This window comes from Melanerpes formicivorus, unplaced genomic scaffold, assembly GCF_026170545.1.
Source record: "Melanerpes formicivorus ecotype bairdi unplaced genomic scaffold, bMelFor1.0.p_v2 SCAF_14, whole genome shotgun sequence".
NCBI classification, from domain to species: Eukaryota; Metazoa; Chordata; class Aves; order Piciformes; family Picidae; genus Melanerpes; species Melanerpes formicivorus.
Window position 1 is genome coordinate 18,645,979 of NW_027142366.1, and position 23,514 is coordinate 18,669,492.

Sequence of the window (23,514 nt, forward strand, 5' to 3'; positions counted from 1 at the left end):
CCCTCTCAGCCTTCTCCTCTCCAGACTAAGCCCCCCCAGGGCTCTCAGCCTCTCCTCCCCAGGCAGTGCTCCAGGCCCTGCAGCATCCTTGGAGCCTCCCTTGGGCTCTCTGCAGCAGATCCCTGTCCCTGCTGAGCTGGGGAGCCCAGAGCTGGATGCAATATTGCAGGGGAGGTCTCCTCAGGGCAGAGCAGAGGGGGAGGATGCCAGAGGTGACTTGGCCAAGCTGGGGCAGCACACAGAGGCATGGGCTGCAGGGTCATTGCTGCAGCAACAGCAGCAGTGCCCAGGCCTCCATGCCTAGGCAGGGGATGGATGGTGAAGGACAGCTGCTGCACAGGGCAAAGGGCACTTTGAGGGTGTTGGACCCTCCCCACAGGGGAGCTGAGGCTTTCTGTGGGGGCAGCTGTGGTGGCACCACATCTGGGGGACTGTCAGGCTTCTGCCAAGATGATGCAGGGACCACAGCCCACGTGGCCAGCTGTGGCTCCTGCCCCCCTCCAGGGGTGAACCTTCCCCAGAGGCTGCTGGAGCAGCTCTCCCTCTGCCCCCCTCCAGGTGTGAACCTTCTCCAGAGGCTCCTGGAAGCAGCTCTCCCTCTGCCCCTCTCCTGGGGCCTATCTGTGAGGCTGCTGGAGCAGCTCTCCCTCTGCTCTGCAGGAGTGGCCCAGGGGCAGAGCAGCTCTCCCTCTGCCCTCACTCACAGCAGAGCTTTCCTCCACTGGAGGGATTAGAGGGCTTGGTGCTTGCCTCAGGAGAGCCCAGGGCAGGAATCCTGGGGTGCAGCCCAGTGTGGGCAGAGGGTCAGCACCCCAAAATGCCAGGTGGAGCCTGCTAAAGGGCAAAACCCTGTCAGGGTCCCTGGAGAAAGGGGGAAGTTAGATGTGAGGAAGAAGTTGTTGCCCAGGAGGGTGGTGAGAGCCTGGCCCAGGTTGCCCAGGGAGGTGGTGGCAGCCTCCTGCCTGGAGGTGTTTGCAGCCAGGCTGGAGGTGGCTGTGAGCAAGCTGCTGTGGTGTGAGGTGTCCCTGCCCGTGGCAGGGGGTTGGAGCTGGCTGAGCCTTGAGCTCCCTTCCAACCCTGCCAGCTCTGTGATTCTAAGGTGGGATCAGAAGGAAACCATTGGCTCCATCCAAAGCCCTGAGTGCTGCCCGTGGTGGCACCTCACAGAGACCCCTCTGGACTCCACTCACTGCCTGCATGTTGGCATCAGGTGCCACGGGAGATGCCCGAGGTGCCCACAGAAGGCTGCCACATGGCACAGGAGACCTATCACATGTCTGCCTGCTTGGTGCCTTCCCCCTGCCCGAGGAGCAGGGGCAATTAAGGCTCCTGCGAGCACCCAGAACAGCTCTGCACGCTTCTGTGTGGGCAGCTCAATTAAGGCCCTTTTGTTATGCAGATGGCTGCTAATTGAGGCACGAGAAGCACGACTGCCTGGCACCGTGTGGAGGAAGGAAGGAAGGAAGGAAGGGGTGGTGGAGTCACTGCTCGTTGCCTGTGGGCTTCAGCATCATCCCAGCTGCAAGGGCATGAAAGAAGCAGCTGCTGGCATCCAGCTCTCCTGGCGTGAGGGGAGAGGTCCTGGCTGGCACTGCCAGCTTGGCCCTCTGCCTGGAGAACCAGAAAGGGTTGGGTTGGAAGGGACCTCAGAGATCATCCAGCTCCAAGCCCCTGCCATGGGCAGGGACCCCTCCCACCAGCACAGGCTGCTCAGGGCCTCATCCAGCCTGGTCCTCAACACCTCCATGCAGGAGGCAGCCACAGCCTCCCTGGGCAGTCTGGGCCAGAGTCTCCCCAGCCTCACTGCAAAGGATTTCTTCCTCCTCTCCACTCTCAGTCTCCTCTCTCCCAGCTCAAAGCCATTGGCCCTGGGCCTGGCACTCCCAGCCCTTGGCCCAAGTCCCTCCCCAGCTCTCCTGGAGCCCTTCAGGCACTGGGAGGCTGCTCTGAGGTCTGCCTGGAGCCTTCTCTTCTGCAGGCTGCACAGCCCCAGCTCTCCCAGCCTGGCCCCACAGGGGAGGTTCTGCAGCCTCTGCTCATCTCTGTGGCCTCCTCTGGAGCCTCTCCAGCAGCTCCAGGTCCTTCCTGTGCTGGGGGCCCCAGAGCTGGAGGCAGTGCTGCAGGTGGGGGCTGAGCAGAGCAGAGGGGCAGAATCCCCTCCCTGTGCTGCTGCTCTCCCTGCTCTGGCTGCAGCTCAGCACTCAGCTGGCTCTGGGCTGCCAGGGACCACTGCTGGCTCCTGGGGACTTTGTCACCAGCTGACAGCCCCAAGGCCTTCTCTTCAGGGCTGCTCTCAGCCACTCCTCACCCAGCCTGGGTTTGTGCTTGGGATTGCCCTGCCCCAGCTGCAGGACCTTGCTCTTGGCTTTGCTGACCTTCATGAGGCTGCCTTGTGCCCAGCTCTGCAGCCTGCCCAGCTCCCTCTGGCTGGATCCTTCCCCCCAGCCTGCCCAGGTCCCTCTGGATGGATCCTTCCCTCCAGCCTGCCCAGCTCCCTCTGGATGGATCCCTTCCCTCCAGCCTGCCCAGCTCCCTCTGGATGGATCCTTCCCTCCAGCCTGCCCAGCTCCCTCTGGATGGATCCTTCCCTCCAGCTGCCAGCTGAGCCACACAGCTTGGTGCCATCTGCAGACCTGCTGAGGGTGCCCCAACCCCAGTGCCCATGGGGCTGAGGGAGATGTTCAACAGCTCTGCTCCCAGTACTGACCCCTGAGGGCCTCCACTCATCACAGCTCTCCCTTTGGACACTGAGCTGCTGACCACAGCTCTGAGTGCAGCTCTCCAGCCAAGCCCTTGCCCAGGCAGTGGCCTCAGGTCCCTGCTCTGCCCCGTGGTGCCACACAGGACAGGGGCACTGCACAAGCCCAGGGAGATGCCATCAGCTGCTCAGCCAATGACACCACCTAAATAACACAAGGACAACCCCCAGAGCAAACACCTCCAGCTCCCTCTGGCCAGCCACAGCCATCTCCAGTGGGGGCTGAGTGCCAGCATGCTCTGATAGGAGTCACCTGCACTGGCACTAATGCCACCTCCTTTTAGAGGTAGCAGCTGAGGGCTGGAAGGTGTCCAGAGCAGGGCCAGGAGGAGGAGCAGAGGGCTGGAGCTGAGCACAGCCTGAGAGAGTTGGGGTTGTGCAGGCTGGAGAGGAGAAGGCTCCCAGGAGACCTCCTTGTGGCCTTCCAGGATCTGCAGGGGGCTGCAGGAAAGCTGGGGAGGGACTTTGGAGGGGGTCAGGGAGGGATAGGAGTGGGGGGGATGGAGCAGAACTAGAAGTGGGGAGATTGAGCTTGGCTGTGAGGAAGAAGTTGTTGGCCAGGAGGGTGGTGAGGCACAGGTTGCCCAGGGAGGTGGTGGAAGCCTCCTGCCTGGAGGTGTTTGCAGCCAGGCTGGAGGTGGCTGTGAGCAACCTGCTGTGGTGTGAGGTGTCCCTGGCCATGGCAGGGGGTTGGAGCTGGCTGAGCCTTGAGCTCCCTTCCAGCCCTGCCAGTTCTGTGACTCTGTGAAATGGTCCTGGCCATCAACTCTCCATGGATGGGCAGTGCAGGAGGCAGCAGGGTTGCCACCATGCCAGGGGGGGGTCAGGAAGAGAATCCAGCAGTTGGCCCAGGCAGCAGAGGCAGCTGCAAACCAAACACAGCAGCACCAAACCCTCCCTGCTCCAGCCCTGGCAACTCAGCACAGAAACCAGTGCTGGGCCCTGTGCTCTTTAACATCTTCATTGATGGTCTGGATGAGGGGGTCAAGTCAGTCATCAGCAAGTTAGCAGATGACAGCAAGCTGGGAGCAGATGTTGGTCAGTCAGAGGGCAGAAGGGCTCTGCAGAGGGACCTTGCCAGGCTGGGCAGATGGGCAGAGGCCAACAGGATGGCATTCAACAAGGCCAAGTGCCAGGGGCTGCACTTTGGCCACAGCAACCCCAGGCAGAGCTACAGGCTGGGGGCAGAGTGGCTGAGAGCAGCCAGGCAGAGAGGGACCTGGGGGTGCTGGTGGACAGCTGTCTGAATATAAGCCAGCAGTGTGCCCAGGGGGCCAAGAAGGCCAAGGGCATCCTGGCCTGCAGCAGGAAGAGTGTGGCCAGCAGGAGCAGGGAAGTCCTTGTGCCCTGTGCTCAGCACTGCTCAGGCCACCCCTTGAGTCCTGTGTCCAGCTCTGGGCTCCTCAGCTCAAGAAGGACATTGAGAGACTTGAAGGTGTCCAGAGAAGGGCAACAGAGCTGGGGAGGGGTCTGGGGCACAGCCCTGTGAGGAGAGGCTGAGGGAGCTGGGGTTGCTTAGCCTGGAGAAGAGGAGGCTCAGGGGAGACCTTCTTGCTCTCTGCAACTCCCTGCAGGGAGGTTGGAGCCAGGTGGGGGTTGGGCTCTGCTCCCAGGCAGCCAGCAGCAGAACAAGAGGACACAGTCTCAAGCTGTGCCAGGGGAGGTTCAGGCTGGAGGGGAGGAAGAAATTCTTCCCAGAGAGAGTTGTTAACCACTGGGATGTGCTGCCCAGGGAGGTGGTGGAGTCCCCATCCCTGGAGGTGTTCCAGAGGGGAGCTCTTCCATCAGCAGCCCAGGGGCAGTGGTGGTGATGAAGCCTCCTGCAGTAAGTTGCATGTCCTGCATTGGCCTTGCCTGGCAGCCTCAACCCCCTCCCTGGACCCATTCCACCCACCCGGGGTGGGGGGTCCTCTGTTCCATGACACCCCGGTGGTCCCAGGGCCACCACCACTGCTCCTGGAGGCTTGGGACTGGGCCTGTGGCTGGCAGCAGCCTCCTGGGGGAGGGCTGGGGGGGATCAGAGGCGGCTGTGGGGCTGCTGGAGCTGTGGGGTGCCCATGGGACTCTCAACTCCCTGCAGTGCTGGGGCGGGGGGCTCAGCAGAGGAGTCTGGGGGCAGCCTGGGGGTCCCGGGCAGCCCCAGGAGAGCTGACAGCCCCCAGCTCCCCACAAGCCCTGCAGAGGAGCCTGGGGAGAGCCCCAGCAGCGCTGGGGGAGGGCAGGGCAGCCCCAGGGGCACTCACCGGGCGGGGGTGCCAGGCTCAGGGCTGTCCTTGTGCAGGAGAGGGGCAGGCAGGGCCCCTGTGCCCACCAGATACACCAGGGCTCCTGTGCCCACCCGCTGTGCCAGAGCCCTTGTGACCACCAGCTGTGCCAGGGCTCCCGTGCCCACCAGATACACCAGGGCCCCTGTAGCCACCAGATACACCAGGGCTCCTGTGCCCACCTGCTGTGCCAGCACCCCTGGGGGCTCACTGCTGGGGGCAGGCTCCCCATGGGGCAGGGTGGTGACAGGGACCCCAACGAGGCTGTGGGACAGCCCCCCGGACCCCAGCCTGCCCCTGCAGCCCCCACAGCCCCCTGCAGCCCCCACACCCCTGCAGCCCCCACAGCCCCCTGCAGCCCCCACAGCCCCCCTGCAGCCCCCCACCCCCCCCCTGCAGCCCCCACACCCCTGCAGCCCCCACAGCCCCCCTGCAGCCCCCACAGCCCCCCTGCAGCCCCCACCCCCCCCCTGCAGCCCCCACAGCCCCCCTGCAGCCCCCACACCCCTGCAGCCCCCACAGCCCCCCTGCAGCCCCCACCCCCCTGCAGCCCCCACAGCCCCCCTGCAGCCCCCACAGCCCCCCTGCAGCCCCCACCCCCCCTGCAGCCCCCACAGCCCTGCAGCCCCCACAGCCCCCCTGCAGCCCCCACCCCCCCCTGCAGCCCCCACAGCCCCTGCAGCCCCCACAGCCCCCTGCAGCCCCCACACCCCTGCAGCCCCCACAGCCCCCTGCAGCCCCCACAGCCCCCCTGCAGCCCCCACAGCCCCTGCAGCCCCCACAGCCCCTGCAGCCCCCACACCCCCCCTGCAGCCCCCACACCCCTGCAGCCCCCACAGCCCCCTGCAGCCCCCACAGCCCCCCTGCAGCCCCCACAGCCCCCCTGCAGCCCCCACAGCCCCCTGCAGCCCCCACAGCCCTGCAGCCCCCACAGCCCCCCTGCAGCCCCCACACCCCTGCAGCCCCCACACACCCCTGCAGCCCCCACAGCCCCCCTGCAGCCCCCACACCCCTGCAGCCCCCACACACCCCTGCAGCCCCCACAGCCCCCCTGCAGCCCCCCCACCCCCCTGCAGCCCCCACCCCCCTGCCACCCCCATGCCCCTCTCCCCACTCACAGCCCTCACCAGCCCCCCAGCCTCCCCCCCTTGACTCTGCCTTCCCCCCAGCCCCCCAGCAGCCCCCCAGCCTCCCCCTTTGACTCTGCTTCCCCAGAGCCCCCCAGCAGCTCCCCAGCCTCCCCCTTTGACTCTGCTTCCCCAGAGCCCCCCAGCCTCCACCTTTGACTCTGCTTCCCCACAGCCCCCCAGCAGCTCCCCAGCCTCCCCCCTTGACTCTGCCTTCCCCACAGCCCCTCACCACTCCTGCCTCTCCAGCTTCCCCAGGAGCCCTCCAGCTTCCCCAGTGCTCCCCCCCAGAGCCTGCCAGTGGTGACCCCCAGGAGCCTGCAGCCCCCTCCCAGCCCACAGCTGCCCCCCACTTGCTGTCCCACCCTGAGCTCTTGCCAGAGGACAGGGATGGGCTCGGGGAGGGCCCTGGGGGCTGCAGGCTGAGCAGGGCTGCCCAAGGCAGGCTCCATGGCTGCCCTCAGCTCCTCTGGCTGCACAGTGCTCTGCCTGTCCCCTGGCACAGCAAGAGGCCTCCTGCCTGTCCCCTGGCACAGCAAGAGGCCTCCTGCCTGTCCCCTGGCACAGCAAGAGGCTTTCTGCCAGTCCCCTGGCACAGCAAGAGGCCTCCTGCCTGTCCCCTGGCACAGCAAGAGGCCTCCTGCCTGCCCCCTTGACCTCACAGTGGCTCTGCTGGGCACACACAGTGAGGTCACCAGGGGCTTCTGGAACCTGCTGGGCAAGCTGCTGTGGGTGCCCTGCTGGAGCAGGGGGTTAGGACTGGGTGAGCTCCAGGGCTCCCTCCCAAGCCCACCCTGCTGGGGTGCTGTGCCTCACCTCACCCTCTGCACTGCTGGCTGAAGCACTGCCACCCCCAGGGCAGCCACCACCACACTGCCCCTCCAGGACAGCTGGAGCTGGAAGGGATCCAGAAGGATCAGCAGCTCCCTGCCCCCCAGGAGGCCTCTCTGCCCCAAGCCCAAGCTCCCCTGGAAGGTGACACCATGAGAGGGCTGCTGGCAAAGCAGGAAGTGCTGGAGGGTGAAGGCTGTAAAGAATCTGGGGCAGCAGAGCCACCTCTGCTCCCCTGCCCTGGCACAGAACTGGGGGGAGGATACTGGTGGAAGCTGAGCTGCCCCTGGAGTCTCTCTCAGCACTGCTTGGAGGAAGAGGGTTTGCTAGATGGGGACAGCCTGGGGCAGCCCACCCCCAGGACCTGCAGGTGACTGTCCTGCTGCCAGGCCCTGGCAGGCCAGGGGGGAACCTGAGGAAGGGAGGCTGGGGATCACTTGAGAAGAGGGCTGGGGAGGAGCAGCTGAGGGAGCTGGGGGTGTTGAGCCTGGAGAAGAGGAGGCTGAGGGAGACCTCCTTGCTCTCTGCAGCTCCCTGAGAGGAGGCTGCAGCCAGCTGGGGCTTGGGCTCTGCTCCCTAGGCTCAGGGGAGAGAAGGAGAGGCAATGGCCTGAAACTGTGCCAGGGGAGGGTGAGGTTGGAGAGGAGGCCAAATGTCTTTGGTGGCAGAGTGGTGAGGGCCTGGCAGAGGCTGCCCAGGGAGGTGGTGGAGTCCCCATGCCTGGAGGGGTTGCAGAACCCTGTGGCCATGGCAGCTGGGGCCAGGGTTTGGTGGCCATGGTGGGGTTGGGTTGGTGCTGGCCTGGCTGCTCTGGGAGGGCTCTGCCAGCCCAAACCATTCTCTTAAGCCTGAGCACTGAAGCTCACCAAAGACAGAGGAAATTCCCACAGCAGAACTGTGTGGGGTGAGGGGAAGGGAAGGACAGAAGGGCCAAGGAGAAGCAGAGCCAGGACTCTTTTATGGAGCAGAGGAAGCAGCTGCAGTTCTTGGCTTGCTGGGCAGGGCTGGCCCATCAGTGGTGCTCATGAGGGTCTTCTTTCAGGGGGGGCCTGACTTCTCCTGTCTCCAGAATCCTGTCCCCCTGGTGGAAGGCAAGCACATGGTCAGCATCTCCCCCCACACCCAGGCTCAGCCCTCCCAGCCCAGCTGACACTGTCCCCACTGCCAGAGCAAGCCCAACCTCACCTCAGCTCCCTCCCAAGGCTCCCAGTGCCCTCAGCTCCTCAGCCAAGCCACCCAAGCCTGCCTGGCCTCACCCCTTCTGCTCAGCCACAGCACAGCAGCCAAATGCTTGGAGCTGAGCCGCTGTGAGGAGAGCACACTGGACCTGCAGCTCTGCACAGGCTGCTCCAGCAGAGCTGGGAGCCACTGCCCAGACCCACAGCTCCCAGCTGCTCCTGCAGCAAAGGCTGAGAGCCCTGGGGCTGAGAGCCTGCAGAAGAGCAGCCCCAGAGGGCAGCTGAGCAATGCTCAGCAAGAGCTAAAGGAGCTGTGGGGGGCAAGAGGCTGGGGCCAGGCTCTGCTGAGTGCTGCCCAGGGCCAGCAGAAGGGACAGCAAGGGGCAGAAAGTGTCAGGCAGGAGGTTGGAGCTGAGCAGGAGGAGAAAGTTGTTTGGGGTGAGGCTGCTGGAGGCCTGGAGCAGGCTGCCCAGAGAGGTTGTGGAGTCTCCTGGTGTGGAGAGCTTCCAACCCCCCCTGGGCACTGTGCTGCTGGGCAGGGTGCTGGGGGTGCCCTGCTGGAGCAAGGCTTGGGCTGGGGGAGCTCCAGAGGTCCTTTCCAGCCCCTCCATGGCTCACATTAGCACTCAGAACCCCACCTGATGCCCAACTGCTGCTTGTCCCAGCTCCAGGCACTTCCTTGGCCTGTGAGTTAGGCTGAAGCCAGAGCCAGCTTGCCCTCCAGCCCCTTGCTGGCTGTTTGGGAGGCTGCTTGGCAGTCCTTTGCTGTAGCTAAAGCAGAACTGGGCAGGTATTGTAAAGCCCAAACCCACAGAACTATGGAACTGGGAGAAACAGCAGAGCTAAACTTGCCCAGGAGCTGCAGGAGCAGCCTGAAGACAGCAAAGATCAACCAGGCTGACCCTCTCCACTTCATGGGGCTGATCCCAGGCTGAGGGGATGTGGCTTTCTCCCTGGAGACACCTCAGTGTGGGGGGCATCACCCTCAGGGACACCTGGGACCAAGCTTGTGGGGCCAGAAGTGACCCACTCAGCACCAACCCCCTCAGGGCTCCTGACAACTGCTGCTCCTGCCAGCAGGGGAAGCAGAGCCACCCCTCTGTCCCTGCAGGGGAAGCTTTCAGGGAGGCTTCAGAGCCCCAAACCCCTTCAGCAAGCTGCTGCAATCTGCATCCCCTCAGGCCAGCTTGGTGTGCCCCCCCCAGGCTGAGCCCTGCTCTCAGCAGCTGCTGCTGCAGGGGGAGGCTGCAGGGCCAGAGGCAGCCTCTGCCCCGAGGGCAAGAGCAGAACTGCTCAGCAGGGCTGAGCTGTGCAGCTGCAGGGCAGCAAGCTCCTGCTGCTAGAGATCCTCCCTGCCCCCAGCTGCCCCTCTGCCCCCCCCCCAGCCTGCCTGGGCAGGAGCCAAGGCAGTCAGCAGAGACTTACTGGGTAGATGGCGGGGTTGGACATCACGATGCCGTGGGGGGTTTTCTGCAGGCACAGGGAGAGAGGGAAGGGAAGGGAAAGGAAGTTAGCATCAGGAGGCACAGAGGGAGGGCACAACCCTCCTGCAGCAGCCTTACTGAGCCCCAGGCTCAGGGAAGCAGTTTCTTTCCACCACTGAAACGCCTGAGGCTGGTCAGATGGCACCCCCCGAGCCAGGGAGGGCCTGCAGCAGGGGAAGGGAGAGCCTGCAGCAGGGCAGGGGAGGGCCTGCAGCAGGGCAGGGGAGGGCCTGCAGCAGGGCAGGGCAGGGGAGGGCCTGCAGCAGGGCAGGGCAGGGGAGGGGAGGGCCTGCAGCAGGGCAGGGCAGGGGAGGGCCTGCAGCAGGGCAGGGGAGGGGAGGGCCTGCAGCAGGGCAGGGGAGGGCCTGCCCCATCCCCCATGCCCTTCCCCATCCCCCATGCCCTGCCCCCTCCCCACCCCCAGCCCAGCAGCTGCAGCCTGCTCAGCAGCCCAGCATGGAGGCACAGCTGCCAGCAGGGGCCCAGGTGGTCACCACCCTAAAGCCCCACAACCAGAGGCCTGCTTGTGCCACCCCAGCAAGCATGAGCAGGCAGTGCAGGCACCTTGGGAAGCCAGCTCAGGCTGCAGCAGACACCTGAGCAGCCTGACCATGCCAACCCTCCCCACAGCCCTGGTTTCACCACCCCCTCTCTCTACAAGACAGATTCCTCCAGGCTTTAGCCTCCTCCTCCCTCCCTCCCCCTCTGAATGGAGGGAAATCTCCTCACAGCACCTCTCTGGTGCTGTGTTTGACAGCAGGAGTTGACACAGCACAGCAGCCTCCAGGCTGTGTCCTTGCAACATTTCCCTGCCCCCAGAGTACACTGAGGGGTGGGAAAGACTTTGGGAGGGGACAGGGCTGAGCCAGCCTGGCCAAAGAGGCCTTCCAGGCCAGATGAGGTCAGCTCAGATGTAAGAATGAAGTGAAAGGAGGAGGTGAGGGATTCACCCATGGCATCTCCCCTCCTAAAGAACCACCAAGCTAGAGAGCCCTGCTGCCTGAGACCGACCCTGTGCTGCTGCTGGGGAGCAGAGACCAGCAGCTCCCTGCTGCTGCTTCCCCACTGCCTGCTGCTCAGGCCACACCTAGAGCCCTGTGTCCAGCTCTGGGCTCCTCAGCTCAAGAAGGACATTGAGAGACTTGAAGGTGTCCAGAGAAGGGCAACAAAGCTGGGGAGGGGTCTGGGGCACAGCCCTGTGAGGAGAGGCTGAGGGAGCTGGGGTTGCTTAGCCTGGAGAAGAGGAGGCTCAGGGGAGACCTTCTTGCTCTCTGCAACTCCCTGCAGGGAGGTTGGAGCCAGGTGGGGGTTGGGCTCTGCTCCCAGGCAGCCAGCAGCAGAACAAGAGGACACAGTCTCAAGCTGTGCCAGGGGAGGTTCAGGCTGGAGGGGAGGAGAAAGTTCACCGAGAGAGTTGTTGGCCATTGGGATGTGCTGCCCAGGGAGGTGGTGGAGTCCCCATCCCTGGAGGTGTTCCAGGGGGGATTGGATGGGGCCCTTGGAGCCATGGGTTAGCTGTCAGGAGGTGTTGGGTGACAGCTTGGATTTGGTGACCTCTGAGGTCTTTTCCAACCTGGTTGATTCTGTGATTCCATACTGCTTTTGCTCACTCTTGTTATTAAAGTCGCTTCTATCTTGTCAGTTGCTTTTGGTACATTTTCCCCCTCTCCCCCTGTCCACTTAAGAGGGGGGTGGCAGAGAGGCTTTGCTGGGCATCTGGCCTCCGGGCCAGGGCCCAACCACCACCCCCCGAACCCCTCACCGCCTCGGGGCCCTCACCATGGCGTGGTACTTCAGGTAGTAGGCGATGATCCAGGCGGGGACCAGGACCCGCGTCAGGATGAAGCCGCTGGTCTCGCAGACCTTGTACACCTGCCGGGCACACAGAGGCGCGTCAGGCGGCCCGGGCCGGCGCCACCGAGCCCTTCTGCCCCGCCCCCCCCGCGCTGACCTGCTGCCGCCAGAGCCCCCCGGGCTGCAGGAAGCGCTCCCAGAAGGAGGCCACGGGGCCCAGCTGCCGCTTCGGCAGGACGGGCTCCCGCTCGCTCAGCTCCTGGTCCCGCAGCCAGCGGCGCCGCAGGGCGCGGAGCTGCTGCAGCCGCAGCTTCTCGTCCGGGGTGTAGCCGCTCATGGCGGTGCCGGTGGCGGTGGCGGTGGCGGTGCCGGTGCGGGCTGGCGCGGAGCGGCGCAGCGGGCGGGCGCGGTGTCCTTCGCCGCGGCGCACGGCGGTGACGCCATCAGGCCGCGCGGCGGTGACGCCATCAGGCCGCGCGGCGGTGACGCCATCAGGCCGCGCGGCGGCGGGGGGCGGGGCCCGGGGCGCCCCCTGCGGCTCAGCTGGCAGAGCGCTCGGCTCGGAAGCTCGGGGCCCGGGTTCGAGTCCCGCTTCCTGCGGAGGTCTCCTTCCTTCCTTCCAGGCGGCTCCTCCCCCCGGCACGGCGGCCAGGCGAGGCCGGGGATGTGTGCAGGCTGCTGCGCCCGCGGCCATGGCCGAGCCGGAGCTGGCTCTCCGCTTCCAGCGCCGCTTCCTGGCGGCTCGGCAGCTGCGCTGCTTCCCCTGGCCGGTACGGGGCGGGGGGCGGCGGGCGCTGGGGGCGGGCAGGGGCGGGCAGGCAGGCAGGGGCTGAGCCGCGTTTCGTCCCTTTTAGGAGCTGGAAGAAGAGCTGCGGACGTCGTCGGGCTGCTCGGTGCTGCTGGCCATCCTGCGGCAGGTGAGCCGCAGCTTGGTGCCCCCGCGGCAGCTGCTGGGGACCGAGGGGCAGCGCTCCGCGCCCGGCAGGACGCCGAACGCCCTGCCCCTCCTCTGCTCGGCTGCTCCTTGCTGCCAGTGTTGAGGTCCCTGTGCCTGGGCAGGGGTGGCTTGAACGCCGCCAGCCCGGCTGGCCCCGCGTCTGCTGATGGTCAACGAGGAGCAGCCCCCCCCCCCCCCCCGGCCCCCGAGGAGGAGCAGCCCTCCCCCCCCGGCCCCCGAGGAGGAGCAGCCCTCCCCCCCGGCCCCCGAGGAGGAGCAGCCCTCCCCCCCCGGCCCCCGAGGAGGAGGCAGCCCCCCCCCTCCCAGCCCCCGAGGAGGAGGCAGCCCCCCCCCCTCCCAGCCCCCGAGGAGGAGGCAGCCCCCCCCCTCCCAGCCCCCGAGGAGGAGGCAGCCCCCCCCCTCCCAGCCCCCGAGGAGGAGGCAGCCCCCCCCCCTCCCAGCCCCCGAGGAGGAGGCAGCCCCCCCCCCTCCCAGCCCCCGAGGAGGAGGCAGCCCCCCCCCCCAGTCCCCGTGGAGGAGCAGCCCCCCCCCCCCCAGTCCCCGAGGAGGAGCAGCCCCCCCCCCAGCCCCCGAGGAGGAGGCAGCCCCCCCCCCCCCCCCAGTCCCCGAGGAGGAGGCAGCCCCCCCCCCCCCCCCAGTCCCCGAGGAGGAGGCAGCCCCCCCCCCCCGGCCCCCGAGGAGGAGGCAGCCCCCCCCCCCGGCCCCCGAGGAGGAGGCAGCCCCCCCCCCCCCCCCCAGTCCCCGAGGAGGAGGCAGCCCCCCCCCCCCCCCCCAGTCCCCGAGGAGGAGGCAGCCCCCCCCCCCCGGCCCCCGAGGAGGAGGCAGCCCCCCCCCCCCCAGTCCCCGAGGAGGAGCAGCCCCCCCCCCCAGCCCCCGAGGAGGAGGCAGCCCCCCCCCCCCCAGTCCCCGAGGAGGAGGCAGCCCCCCCCCCGCCGGCCCCCGAGGAGGAGCAGCCCACCCCCAGCCCCCGAGGAAATCCCAGCTGCTGCTGGGCTGTGTCAGTCCTTCAGGTGCTTGACCTTTGCACCTGGATGGCAATCAGAAAGCAGGAGGCAAAGCGAACCAAAGAGAGGAGAGGGAAGCCAAGCAGAGCTCTCTGGGCTCCTTCCACCCTGCTCTGCTGTTTGCTTTCTCAGGAGTGAGGCTCAGGTTTGCTGCAGCAGCTCTGGGAGCTACCCAAAAGATCCAGAGGCACCAAACTTCATGGCACAAGGAGCCTGGTAATGGCTCCTGGGACTTCCTTTGGTAGCTGCTCTCAACTGCTCTTCTCTTCTCGTTTCAGACCCTTCTGCACCCTCTGTGTGTGCAGTATCCTCCTCCCACCAAGTACAGGCTGAGCTTTCTCACCCAGCTCATCAAAAAGGTTGGTGCCTGCTCCTCCCCTTGCCTGCACCTTCTCTCCTTGCACAGTCTGCCCCTGACACCAGGCCCAAGCTGAATGCTTTCTGCTCACAGCAGCAGCACTTCTGGCCAAGGGTGTGTTCAGCTGGGAGTGCCTGAGTGTGCCACAGCTGCTCCAGGGGAGACTCCCACAGTCCCAGCACAGGGAGCTCTGGAGCTCCCCCAGCCCTGCTCCAGCAGGGCACCCCCAGCACCCTGCCCAGCAGCACAGTGCCCAGGGGGGGTTGGAAGCTCTCCACACCAGCAGACTCCACAACCTCTCTGGGCAGCCTGCTCCAGGCCTCCAGCAGCCTCACCCCAAACAACTTTCTCCTCCTGCTCAGCTCCAACCTCCTGCCTGACACTTTCTGCCCCTTGCTGTCCCTTCTGCTGGCCCTGGGCAGCACTCAGCAGAGCCTGGCCCCAGCCTCTTGCCCCCCACAGCTCCTTTAGCTCTTGCTGAGCATTGCTCAGCTGCCCTCTGGGGCTGCTCTTCTGCAGGCTCTCAGCCCCAGGGCTCTCAGCCTTTGCTGCTCCCAGAGCTGCTCCAGGCCCCTCAGCAGCTCTGCAGCCTGCCCTGGGCTCTCTCCAGCAGTTCTCTGTCCCTCCTGAGCTGGGGAGCCCAGAACTGGACCCAGGGCTGCAGATGTGACCTCCCTAGGCCAGAGCAGAGAGGCAGGAGACTCTCCCTTGCCTGCTGGCCACACTCTTCCTCATGCAGCCCAGGACACCATTGACCTGCTTGGCCATGAGAGCACATTTCTGCCTTATGTTTAATTTGCTGTCCCCAGCACTCTCAGCTCCTTCTCCCTGGAGCTGCCTTCCAGCAGGTCCCCCCTCAGCTGCCCTGCTGCAGGATGTTGTTCCTCCCCAGGGGCAGGAGCCTACACCTGCCCTGGTTGTCCCTCATGAGGTTCCCTCTGCCCAGCTCTCAGCCTGGCCAGGCCTGGCTGCAGGGCAGCTCAGCCTGAGGGGTGTTGGTGCTCAGCCACCCCTCCCAGGTTGCTCCCATCAGCAAAGTGGCTGAGGGGCCACTGCCTTCACCCAGGCTCCTGAAGCTGCTGAGCACAGTGACAATTGGATGCCAACCTCACCCTGTTGTGTCCCTCAGCACGAAGCCACAGCAGCTGAGCCCCTGGATGAGCTCTATGAGACACTGGCACAGCTCCTGAAGGAAGAGGAATCTCCTGCCTGTTACAAGAGCTACTTCCTGGTGAGGACAACCCCCTGGGGATGATCTGAGCTGTGCCCCAGCCCCCCAGAGTGCTTCCTACCCTGTGCAGGAGTACAGCCTGCCAGTGCTGCTCCAGCTCTCTCTTCTCCTGCCCTCTCCAGCCCACAGGGGAATCTGTTACCCTCTGTGAGAGCCTGGCCATGGTCTCTGGAGGAACCACAGGGCTGGTGACCTGGGATGCTGCTCTGCACCTGGCTGAGTGGGCAGTGCTGAACCCTCTGCTTTTCACCCACAGGTAATGGCAGCAGCAGAGGGCTGGGGGCAGGGCTGGCTTTGTTCATGCTCCACAGCTCTTGGTGCAGAGATTCACAGCATGGGGTGGGGTGGAAGGGAGCTCAAAGCTCAGCCAGCTCCAAGCCCCTGCCATGGGCAGGGACCCCTCCCACCAGCACAGGCTGCTCAGGGCCTCATCCAGACTGGTCCTGAACACCTCCAGGCAGGAGGCAGCCACAGCCTCCCTGGGCAGCCTGGGCCAGAGTCTCCCCAGCCTCACTGCAAAGGATTTCTTCCTCCTCTCCACTCTCAGTCTCCTCTCTCCCAGCTCAAAGCCATTGGCCCTGGGCCTGGCACTCCCAGCCCTTGGCCCAAGTCTCTCCCCAGCTCTCCTGGAGCCCTTCAGGTACTGGGAGGCTGCTCTGAGGTCTGCCTACAGCCTTCTCCCCTCCAGGCTGCACAGCCCCAGCTCTCCCAGCCTGGCCCCACAGAGGTGCAAAGTGAATCACAGAAGGCATTCCCCACCCAGGTACCTGACTGCAGCCTTTTGCTTCCTGCTGCTCTCAGCTGTTCTGTGGCAGCACCTCACAGCCCTCCTCAGCCAGGTTTCAGGGTCAAACAGACCACACCATGTGCTCTGACCTGCTCCCTAAGCCAGGTGGCTGAAGTTCCAGCACCACAGTGTCCTGCTGGGAGCCTGAACTGGTGCTCTGCCCTCCCTGGTGAGATGAATCTCACCTCCCTTCAGATGGTTTGGATTCCCCTCCACTGGACTCAGCTTGGCAGGGTGCTGGGCCAGCTCATTTCAAGTAGCCTGGGACCTGGAAGGGTTGGAGAGGTGATCCCTGGGGTCCCTGCCAAGCTGGCACTCTGTGACTCTGGGCTGTGATCCATCTGCAGGTGTGCTGCAGATCTGATCTCCTCCTCTGCCCACAGCAGCTGAGAGCAGCAGAGCTGGCAAGCAGAGGACCTGTGGGGCTGAGGTGGCTCTTCCTCTCCACTGGCTAGCAAAGACCTGGGAACCAGTTGGGATGGAGCCCCTTGTGCTGTAGGAATCTAAAGCCAGGTGGGAAAGAATCTCAGCCCCAGGGGGGGAAGGTCCCAAAAGCAGCATTTCAAACCCTGCATTGTGTTCCTCACAGCCTCACCAACTCCCTCTGATCCCAAAGAGGAGCTGGGGCATGGTTTGCTCCACTCTGTAGCTGCTTCTCAGATACTTGTCCACCTCCAGAGGGCCCTGGCCAGGCTGCAGCCATGGCTGAGGCCAAGGGGATGAGGATCAACAGGGCCAAGGGCTGGGTCCTGCCCTTGGGTCACAACCACCCCAGGAAGGCTCCAGGCTGGGGGCAGAGTGGCTGCAAAGTGCCCAGCAGAGAAGGCCCTGGGGGTGCTGGGTGCCAGCAGCTGGAGAGGAGCCAGGGGGTGCCCAGGGGGGCAAGAAGGGCAGCAGCAGCCTGGGCTGGAGCAGCAGTGGGGTGGCAGCAGGAGCAGGGCAGGGATTGTGCCTCTGGGCTGGGCACTGGGGAGGCCACAGCTTGAGTGCTGGGTTCAGCTCTGGGCTCCTCACTGCAGGAAGGAGATTGAGGAGCTGGAGCAGGGCCAGAGAAGGGCAAGAGAGCTGGGGAAGGGTCTGGGGAAGAGGGCTGGGGAGGAGCAGCTGAGGGAGCTGGGGGTGTTGAGCCTGGAGAAGAGGAGGCTGAGGGAGACCTCCTTGCTCTCTGCAGCTCCCTGAGAGGAGGCTGCAGCCAGCTGGGGCTTGGGCTCTGCTCCCTGGGAACAAGGGACAGGACAAGAGGCAATGGCCTCAAACTGCCTCCAGGGCAGGTTTGGGTTGGCCATGAGGAACAATTTCTTTCCCTTAAGGGTTGTCCAGGCCTGGCCCAGGCTGCCCAGGGCAGTGGTGCAGTCCCCATGGCTGGAGGGGTTCCAGAGCTGTGTGGCTGTGGTGCTGAGGGCCAGGGCTCAGTGGTGCTGAGGGCCATGGCTCAGGCTTGTGCTGGAAGATCTTCAAGGTGTTGTGCAGGCTGAATGGTTGTGCAGTGCTCTGATCCTGTCTCCTGGGGAGGTTTTGCTGTCCTGTCTCCAGCTGCAGTCCCTAACAAACACTTCTGTTCCTCACTGCCTTTCAGGACCATCCTGGAGCTGGGCAGTGGGGCTGGCTTCACTGGCATTGCCATCTGCAAAGCCTGCAGGCCCAGGAGGTACATCTTCAGTGACTGCCACCCCTGGGTCCTCCACCAGCTGACACAAAACATCTGCTTGAACGGCTTCAGCCCGGGGCCAGCGGCTGCTGCTCACACCCAGGGGCAGTCCCAGGCCCAGGGGGCAGCAGGAGCAAGTGGCCAGGCCCCACAAGTGATGGTTGCAGACCTTGACTGGGGCTCAGTCACTCAAAGCCAGCTGCTGGCCCTTCAGCCTGAGGTCATCCTTGCAGCAGGTACCTGAGGCTCCTGCTTGTGCCTGGCTGGGCACTGCCACGCAGGAGGAGGGGAGAGGGGAAGGCAGCTGCAGGGCTTTGCCCTCCTCTGGGGCTGTGCAGAGCAGGGATCACTGGAGGGGGGAGGTTAAAATGGGAAAGCAGCCAGCTGTGGGGTGGGAGGAGGTGGGAAGTGGCCTGGAGATGGCTCAGCATGCAGGAGGCCACCCTTGGGGCTGAGGAAAGCTGCAGCATGCCCAGGGAGGCTTCCTGTGCAAAGGCTGAGAGCCAGGGCTGGACCCAGCAGCTCCTGCCTGAGGCACAGCGAGGGAGAGGAGGCAGGGGCAATGTTCAGCAGCCAAGGGTCTTCCAGTCCATGTATCCCATGATAGAATTCCAGCAGGGTAGGGCTGGAAGGGAGCTCTGGAGCTCACCCACCCAAGCCCTGCTCCAGCAGGGCACCCCCAGCACCCTGCCCAGCAGCACAGTGCCCAGGGGGCTTGGAAGCTCTCCACACCAGCAGACTCCACAACCTCTCTGGGCAGCCTGCTCCAGGCCTCCAGCAGCCTCACCCCAAACAACTTTCTCCTCCTGCTCAGCTCCAACCTCCTGCCTGACACTTTCTGCCCCTTGCCCCTTCTGCTGGCCCTGGGCAGCACTGAGGGGTCTGGCATCAGGATTGAGCAGGGTGTCTGTCACTGCTGCAGGGACACACTGAGACATCTGCATGGCAACCACCCACACCTTGAGTCTCCATCCTGAACACAAGAGTGCCCAGGCTGGGAGCTGGGCAAAGGGGAACCTCAGTAGGTTCAAGCAGGGCAGGTGTGGGATCCTGCCCCTGGGGAGGAACAATCTCCTGCAGCAGGGCAGGTGAGGAGAGACCTGCTGGGAAGCAGCTCCATGGAGAAGGAGCTGAGAGTGCTGGGGGACAACAGACTCCCCAGGAGCCAGAAATGTGCCCTTGGGGCCAAGAAGCCAAAGGTGTCCTGAGGGGCATGAGGAAGAGTGTGGCCAGCAGGGCAAGGGAGGTTCTCCTCCCACTCTGCTCTGCACTAGTGGGGTCACATCTGGAGTCCTGGGTCCAGTCCTGGGCTCCCCAGCTCAAGAGGGACAGAGAACTGCTGGAGAGAGCCCAGGGCAGGCTGCAGAGCTGCTGAGGGGCCTGGAGCAGCTCTGGGAGCAGCAAAGGCTGAGAGCCCTGGGGCTGAGAGCCTGCAGAAGAGCAGCCCCAGAGGGCAGCTGAGCAATGCTCAGCAAGAGCTAAAGGAGCTGTGGAGGGCAAGAGGCTGGGGCCAGGCTCTGCTGAGTGCTGCCCAGGGCCAGCAGAAGGGGCAAGGGGCAGCAAGTGTCAGGCAGGAGGTTGGAGCTGAGCAGGAGGAGAAAGTTGTTTGGGGTGAGGCTGCTGGAGGCCTGGAGCAGGCTGCCCAGAGAGGTTGTGGAGTCTGCTGGTGTGGAGAGCTTCCAACCCCCCCGGGATGTGTTCCTGTGTGAGCTGCCCTGGGTGGTTCTGCTTTGGCACAGGGGTTGGACTTGATCTGCAGAGGTCCCCTCCACCCCCTCCCATCTGTGATTCTGGCTCCTGTCAGCTGGGTCAGGCTGATGTCTTGCTCAGTGAGCAGTTTGACCTCTCAGCAGTGTTTCTGCTCTCCAGGAGATGAGTCAAGGGGAAATCTGCAGCACTTCACATCAAAGCCTTTGTAATCAGCCTCTGCCACAGAGCTGCTGCCCAGCGTGGCTGGGACTGAGAGGTGGCTTTGGTGGCTCCATCAGGCTGGCCTCAAGGCAGGGTCTGAGAGGGCCTTCACAGGAAGCAGCCCTGGTTTTGAGGGGGTTTAGGCTGATCTGGAGATGAGGACAGAGCACAGAAACCAGAGGCATGTTCTCAGCTCTCTTGGTCCCCTGCCTGCAGACCTCAGCCTCTGCTGCTGGGTTGACCTCCCAGAGTTTGGGTTTGGAGCTTTCCTTCTGCTTGGGTGGGCTTTTTGGCTGACTTCTCCCTAAATCTGGCCTCTTTTCCCTCCTCTGCAGATGTCATCTATGATCCAGAGATCATTCTAGCCCTTATTGGGATGCTGCAGAAGCTCTCCACTTGCAGAGCAGATGGCAAACCTCCCGAGGTCTACATAGCTGCCACCATCCGCAACCCAGACACCTACCTCCTCTTCCAGGCTCGGCTGGGTAGGTGCCCTCTGGCCCCACCTGCAGCCAGAGCTTTGGCCTCTTGCCCTGTTCCTGTGCTGGAGGGGAACAAAGGCATGGAATGACAGAATGGGGGCACATGGCCACCCCTTGAGTCCTGTGTTCAGCTCTGGGCTCCTCAGCTCAAGAAGGACATTGAGAGACTTGAAGGTGTCCAGAGAAGGGCAACAAAGCTGGGGAGGGGTCTGGGGCACAGCCCTGTGAGGAGAGGCTGAGGTAGCTGGGGTTGCTTAGCCTGCAGAAGAGGAGGCTCAGGGGAGACCTTCTTGCTCTCTGCAGCTCCCTCCAGGGAGGTTGGAGCCAGGTGGGGGTTGGGCTCTTCTGCCAGGCAGTCAGCAGCAGAACAAGAGGACACAGTCTCAAGCTGTGCCAGGGGAGGTTCAGGCTGGAGGTGAGGAGAAAATCCTTCCCAGCAAGAGAGATTGGCCACTGGGATGTGCTGCCCAGGGAGGTGGTGGAGTCCCCATCCCTGGAGGTGTTCCAGAGGGGATTGGATGTGGCCTTTGGAACCATGGGTTAGCTGTCAGGAGGTGCTGGGTGACAGCTTGGACTTGGTGACCTCTGAGGTCTGTTCCAAGCTTGGTCATTCTATGCAATGGCTTCAAACTGGCAGGAGCTGAGTTTAGCCTGGACATTAGGAAGAAATTCCTCTCCATGAGGGCGGGGAGGCACAGGAACTGCTTACCCAGAGAGCTTGTGGAAGCCTCAATCCTGGAGGTGTTCAGGACCAGGCTGGATGAGGCCCTGAGCAAGCTGTGCTGGTGGGAGGGGTCCCTGCCCATGGCAGGGGGCTTGGAGCTGGATGATCCTGAAGGTCCCTTCCAACCCAACCCAATCTGTGATCCTCTCTTGGTGTTGGTTATTGTCCAGGGGTGAGGCTCTTGCCCCAGAGCTAGCCCTGGGTGTTCTGCCCAGGTGGAAGTCAGCAGGAGATTGGGACTTTGCTTGCTGCTACACCCTGCCTGTCCCAGCTCACCTGTGGCAGTGCCAGCCTGGGGTGACCTCCAAGCGTGGTGGCAACAGGCAATGCAAAATGGGTTAAGCTCCAAGGGGGGAAACCAACCCTGCTGCAGTGCCAGGGGATCACCATGGGCATGCAGCCTGCAGCCTCAGCCTTGACTGTGCTCTGAGGGGCAACCAAAGCAGGCATGGAGCAAAGCAGGCAGGGAGGGGTTTGGGATTGCTCTTCACAATCCATCCCCTGCAGCCTGCTGCTGCTGCACAGCACTGGGTCGGGTGGGCAGCGCCAGGCTGGTTAGGCAGCGGTGAGTCGGGCGGGCAGCGGAGGGTCGGGTCGGGCAGCAGTGGGTCGGGCGGGCAGTGCCAGGTTGGTTAGGCAGCAGTGGGTCAGGTAGGGCAGCAGTGGGTCGGGTAGGGCAGCAGTGGGTCGGGTGGGCAGCAGTGGGTTGGGTGGGCAGCAGTGGGTCGGGTGGACAGCGCCAGGTTTGTTAGGCAGCAGTGGGTCGGGTAGGGCAGCAGTGGGTCGGGTAGGGCAGCAGTGGGTCGGGTGGGCAGCAGTGGGTTGGGTGGGCAGCAGTGGGTCGGGTGGACAGCGCCAGGTTTGTTAGGCAGCAGTGGGTCAGGTAGGGCAGCAGTGGGTCGGGTGGGCAGCACCAGGTTGGTTAGGCAGCAGTGGGTCGGGTAGGGCAGCGGTGGGTCGGATGGGCAGTGCCAGGTCGGGTGGGCAGCAGTGGGTCGGATGGGCAGTGCCAGGTCAGGTGGGCAGCAGTGGGTCGGATGGGCAGCGCCGGGTCGGGTGGGCAGCGCCAGGTCGGGTGGGCAGCAGTGGGTCGGGTGGGCAGCGCCAGGTCGGGTGGGCAGCAGTGGGTCAGATGGGCAGTGCCAGGTCGGGTGGGCAGCAGTGGGTCGGGTGGGCAGCAGTGGGTCGGGTGGGCAGCGCCAGGTCGGGTGGGCAGCAGTGGGTCGGGTGGGCAGCGCCAGATTGGTTAGGCAGCAGTGGGTCGGGTGGGCAGCGCCAGGTTGGTTAAGCAGCGCCGGGTCGGGCGGGCAGTGGTGGGTCGGGTGGGCAGCGCCAGATTGGTTAGGCAGCAGTGGGTCGGGTGGGCAGCGCCAGGTTGGTTAAGCAGCGCCGGGTCGGGCGGGCAGCAGTGGGTCGGTTGGGCAGCAGTGGGTCGGGTAGGGCAGCAGTGGGTCGGGTGGGCAGCAGTGGGTCGGGTAGGGCAGCAGTGGGTCGGGTGGGCAGCAGTGGGTCGGGTGGGCAGCGCCAGGTTGGTTAGGCAGCAGTGGGTTGGGTGGGCAGTGCCAGGTTGGTTAGACAGCAGTGGGTCGGGTGGGCAGCGCCAGGTTGGTTAGGCAGCAGTGGTGCTGCCAGCAGCGCTCCTCAGCCCCTGCCTGCAGTGTGCTTTCACCACGAGCTGCAGGTCAGCTCTGGCTGTGGCTGCTGTGCCACTGCCTCTTGCTTGCAGGAGGCACAGCTGGGACTCTGTTTCTCCTTGCAGATGAAGCTGGGATCAGCTGGCAGCAACTTCCAGCCCACAGCAGCAGTGCTTTGCTCTCTGACCTGCAGCCAAACCTAACTCTCCTGCAGCTCTTTCTGTAGGCTTGGCCGGGAGGGCAGGCTCAGAATCTGCAGCCCCTTGGGATGGAGTTCTGGACACCGTGAGAGGAAGTGAGGACCCAGCTGCGAGCACAGGCAGAGCCAGTGCCAGCTCTTCCTGCTGGCAGCATGCACACCAGCCAGCTGCTGCCCCTCAAGAAAGCCCTGCTCATGCTGCAGGAGGCAACTGAACTGAACTCTGCTTTGGTTTGAACCCTGGGGGTGTTGAAGGCCAGGCTGGATGAGGCCTTGGGCAAGCTGGGCTGGTGGGAGGTGTCCCTGCCCATGGCAGGGGGTTGGAACTGGATGGTCTTGAAGGTTCCTTCCCACCCAAACCAGTCTGCTTCTGATTGGTACACTGGAGACACATCTGCAGCAGGCTGGGGTGAGCACCTCGCCCTGGGAAGGCAGCAAGGCCAACCTCTCATGGCAATGAAGTGTTTGCTCCTGCCAAAAGCAGCTTCCTTCTCTCCTCTTGGGTTTTACCCCTGCTGAGCAGGGTTGGGCATCTGGAAACGGAGTATCCTCCAGCCCAGGTCCTGAGGAGGGCCAGGGGCTGATGTGGTGCTGCAGGAGGGGCTGAGGGACTCTGCTGAGCAGCAGCTGCAGCTTTCCTCTGCAGCACTGACAAAAAACAGCTCCTGAGCTGCCACTGCTCTCCTGGCAGGACTGGCACAAGGAGCTGTTGGGAAGCCACCCTCTGGCTGGCCAGGACACAGAGCAAGAGCCAGGCTGCAGCCTTCTGCTGAGCTGGGAGGAGCAGGAGCTGAGCTCAGCTGCTCTGACACTTCCACACCACTGGCTGGGGTGGAAATGCCCTTTAAGGTCATCCAGGCTAACCATTTTCTGACTGCTTGGGGCTGAGCCCTGGCCCTCAGCACCACAGCTCTGCCTCCTGGAAACCACTCCAGGGATGGGGATTCAACCACCCCCCTGGGCAGCCTGGGCCAGGCACTGAGAACCCTTCCAGTCAAAAAGTTCTTCTCATGTCCAACCTGAACCTCCCCTGGGGCAGCTTGAGGCCATTGCCTCTTGTCCTGTCCCTTGCTCCTAGGCAGCAGAGCCCAACCCCTGCCTGGCTCCAGCCTCAGGGAGCTGCAGAGAGCAATGAGGTCTCC

General features: G+C 64.5%; 2 protein-coding genes across 4 annotated transcripts; one reads left to right on the forward strand and one right to left on the reverse strand.

Annotated features, from left to right (window-relative positions):
* Positions 1 to 7,917: 7,917 nt before the first annotated feature.
* NDUFB6 (NADH:ubiquinone oxidoreductase subunit B6) lies at positions 7,918 to 11,873 on the reverse strand. Its single transcript, XM_068147268.1, has 4 exons — positions 11,594 to 11,873; positions 11,422 to 11,514; positions 9,584 to 9,628; positions 7,918 to 8,061 (listed from the first exon to the last, which is right to left on the reverse strand). The coding sequence occupies exons 1-4, from the start codon at positions 11,771 to 11,773 to the stop codon at positions 7,993 to 7,995; spliced, it is 387 nt and encodes a 128-aa protein (XP_068003369.1). The 5' UTR covers positions 11,774 to 11,873; the 3' UTR covers positions 7,918 to 7,992.
* Positions 11,874 to 12,000: 127 nt separating this feature from the next.
* On the forward strand, positions 12,001 to 22,917 carry EEF2KMT (eukaryotic elongation factor 2 lysine methyltransferase). 3 transcript variants are annotated; one of them, XM_068147263.1, is made up of 8 exons: positions 12,002 to 12,206; positions 12,291 to 12,353; positions 13,677 to 13,757; positions 14,886 to 14,987; positions 15,110 to 15,243; positions 17,351 to 17,658; positions 19,669 to 19,818; positions 22,388 to 22,916. In XM_068147263.1, the coding sequence occupies exons 1-8, from the start codon at positions 12,129 to 12,131 to the stop codon at positions 22,585 to 22,587; spliced, it is 1,116 nt and encodes a 371-aa protein (XP_068003364.1). In that variant the 5' UTR covers positions 12,002 to 12,128; the 3' UTR covers positions 22,588 to 22,916. The 3 variants fall into 3 exon arrangements, with proteins under 3 accessions (XP_068003365.1, XP_068003364.1, XP_068003367.1); XM_068147266.1 differs by having other exon boundaries at positions 12,003 to 12,206; positions 22,299 to 22,479; XM_068147264.1 differs by lacking the exon at positions 13,677 to 13,757 and having other exon boundaries at positions 12,001 to 12,206; positions 22,388 to 22,917.
* The last annotated feature ends 597 nt before the right edge of the window (positions 22,918 to 23,514 follow it).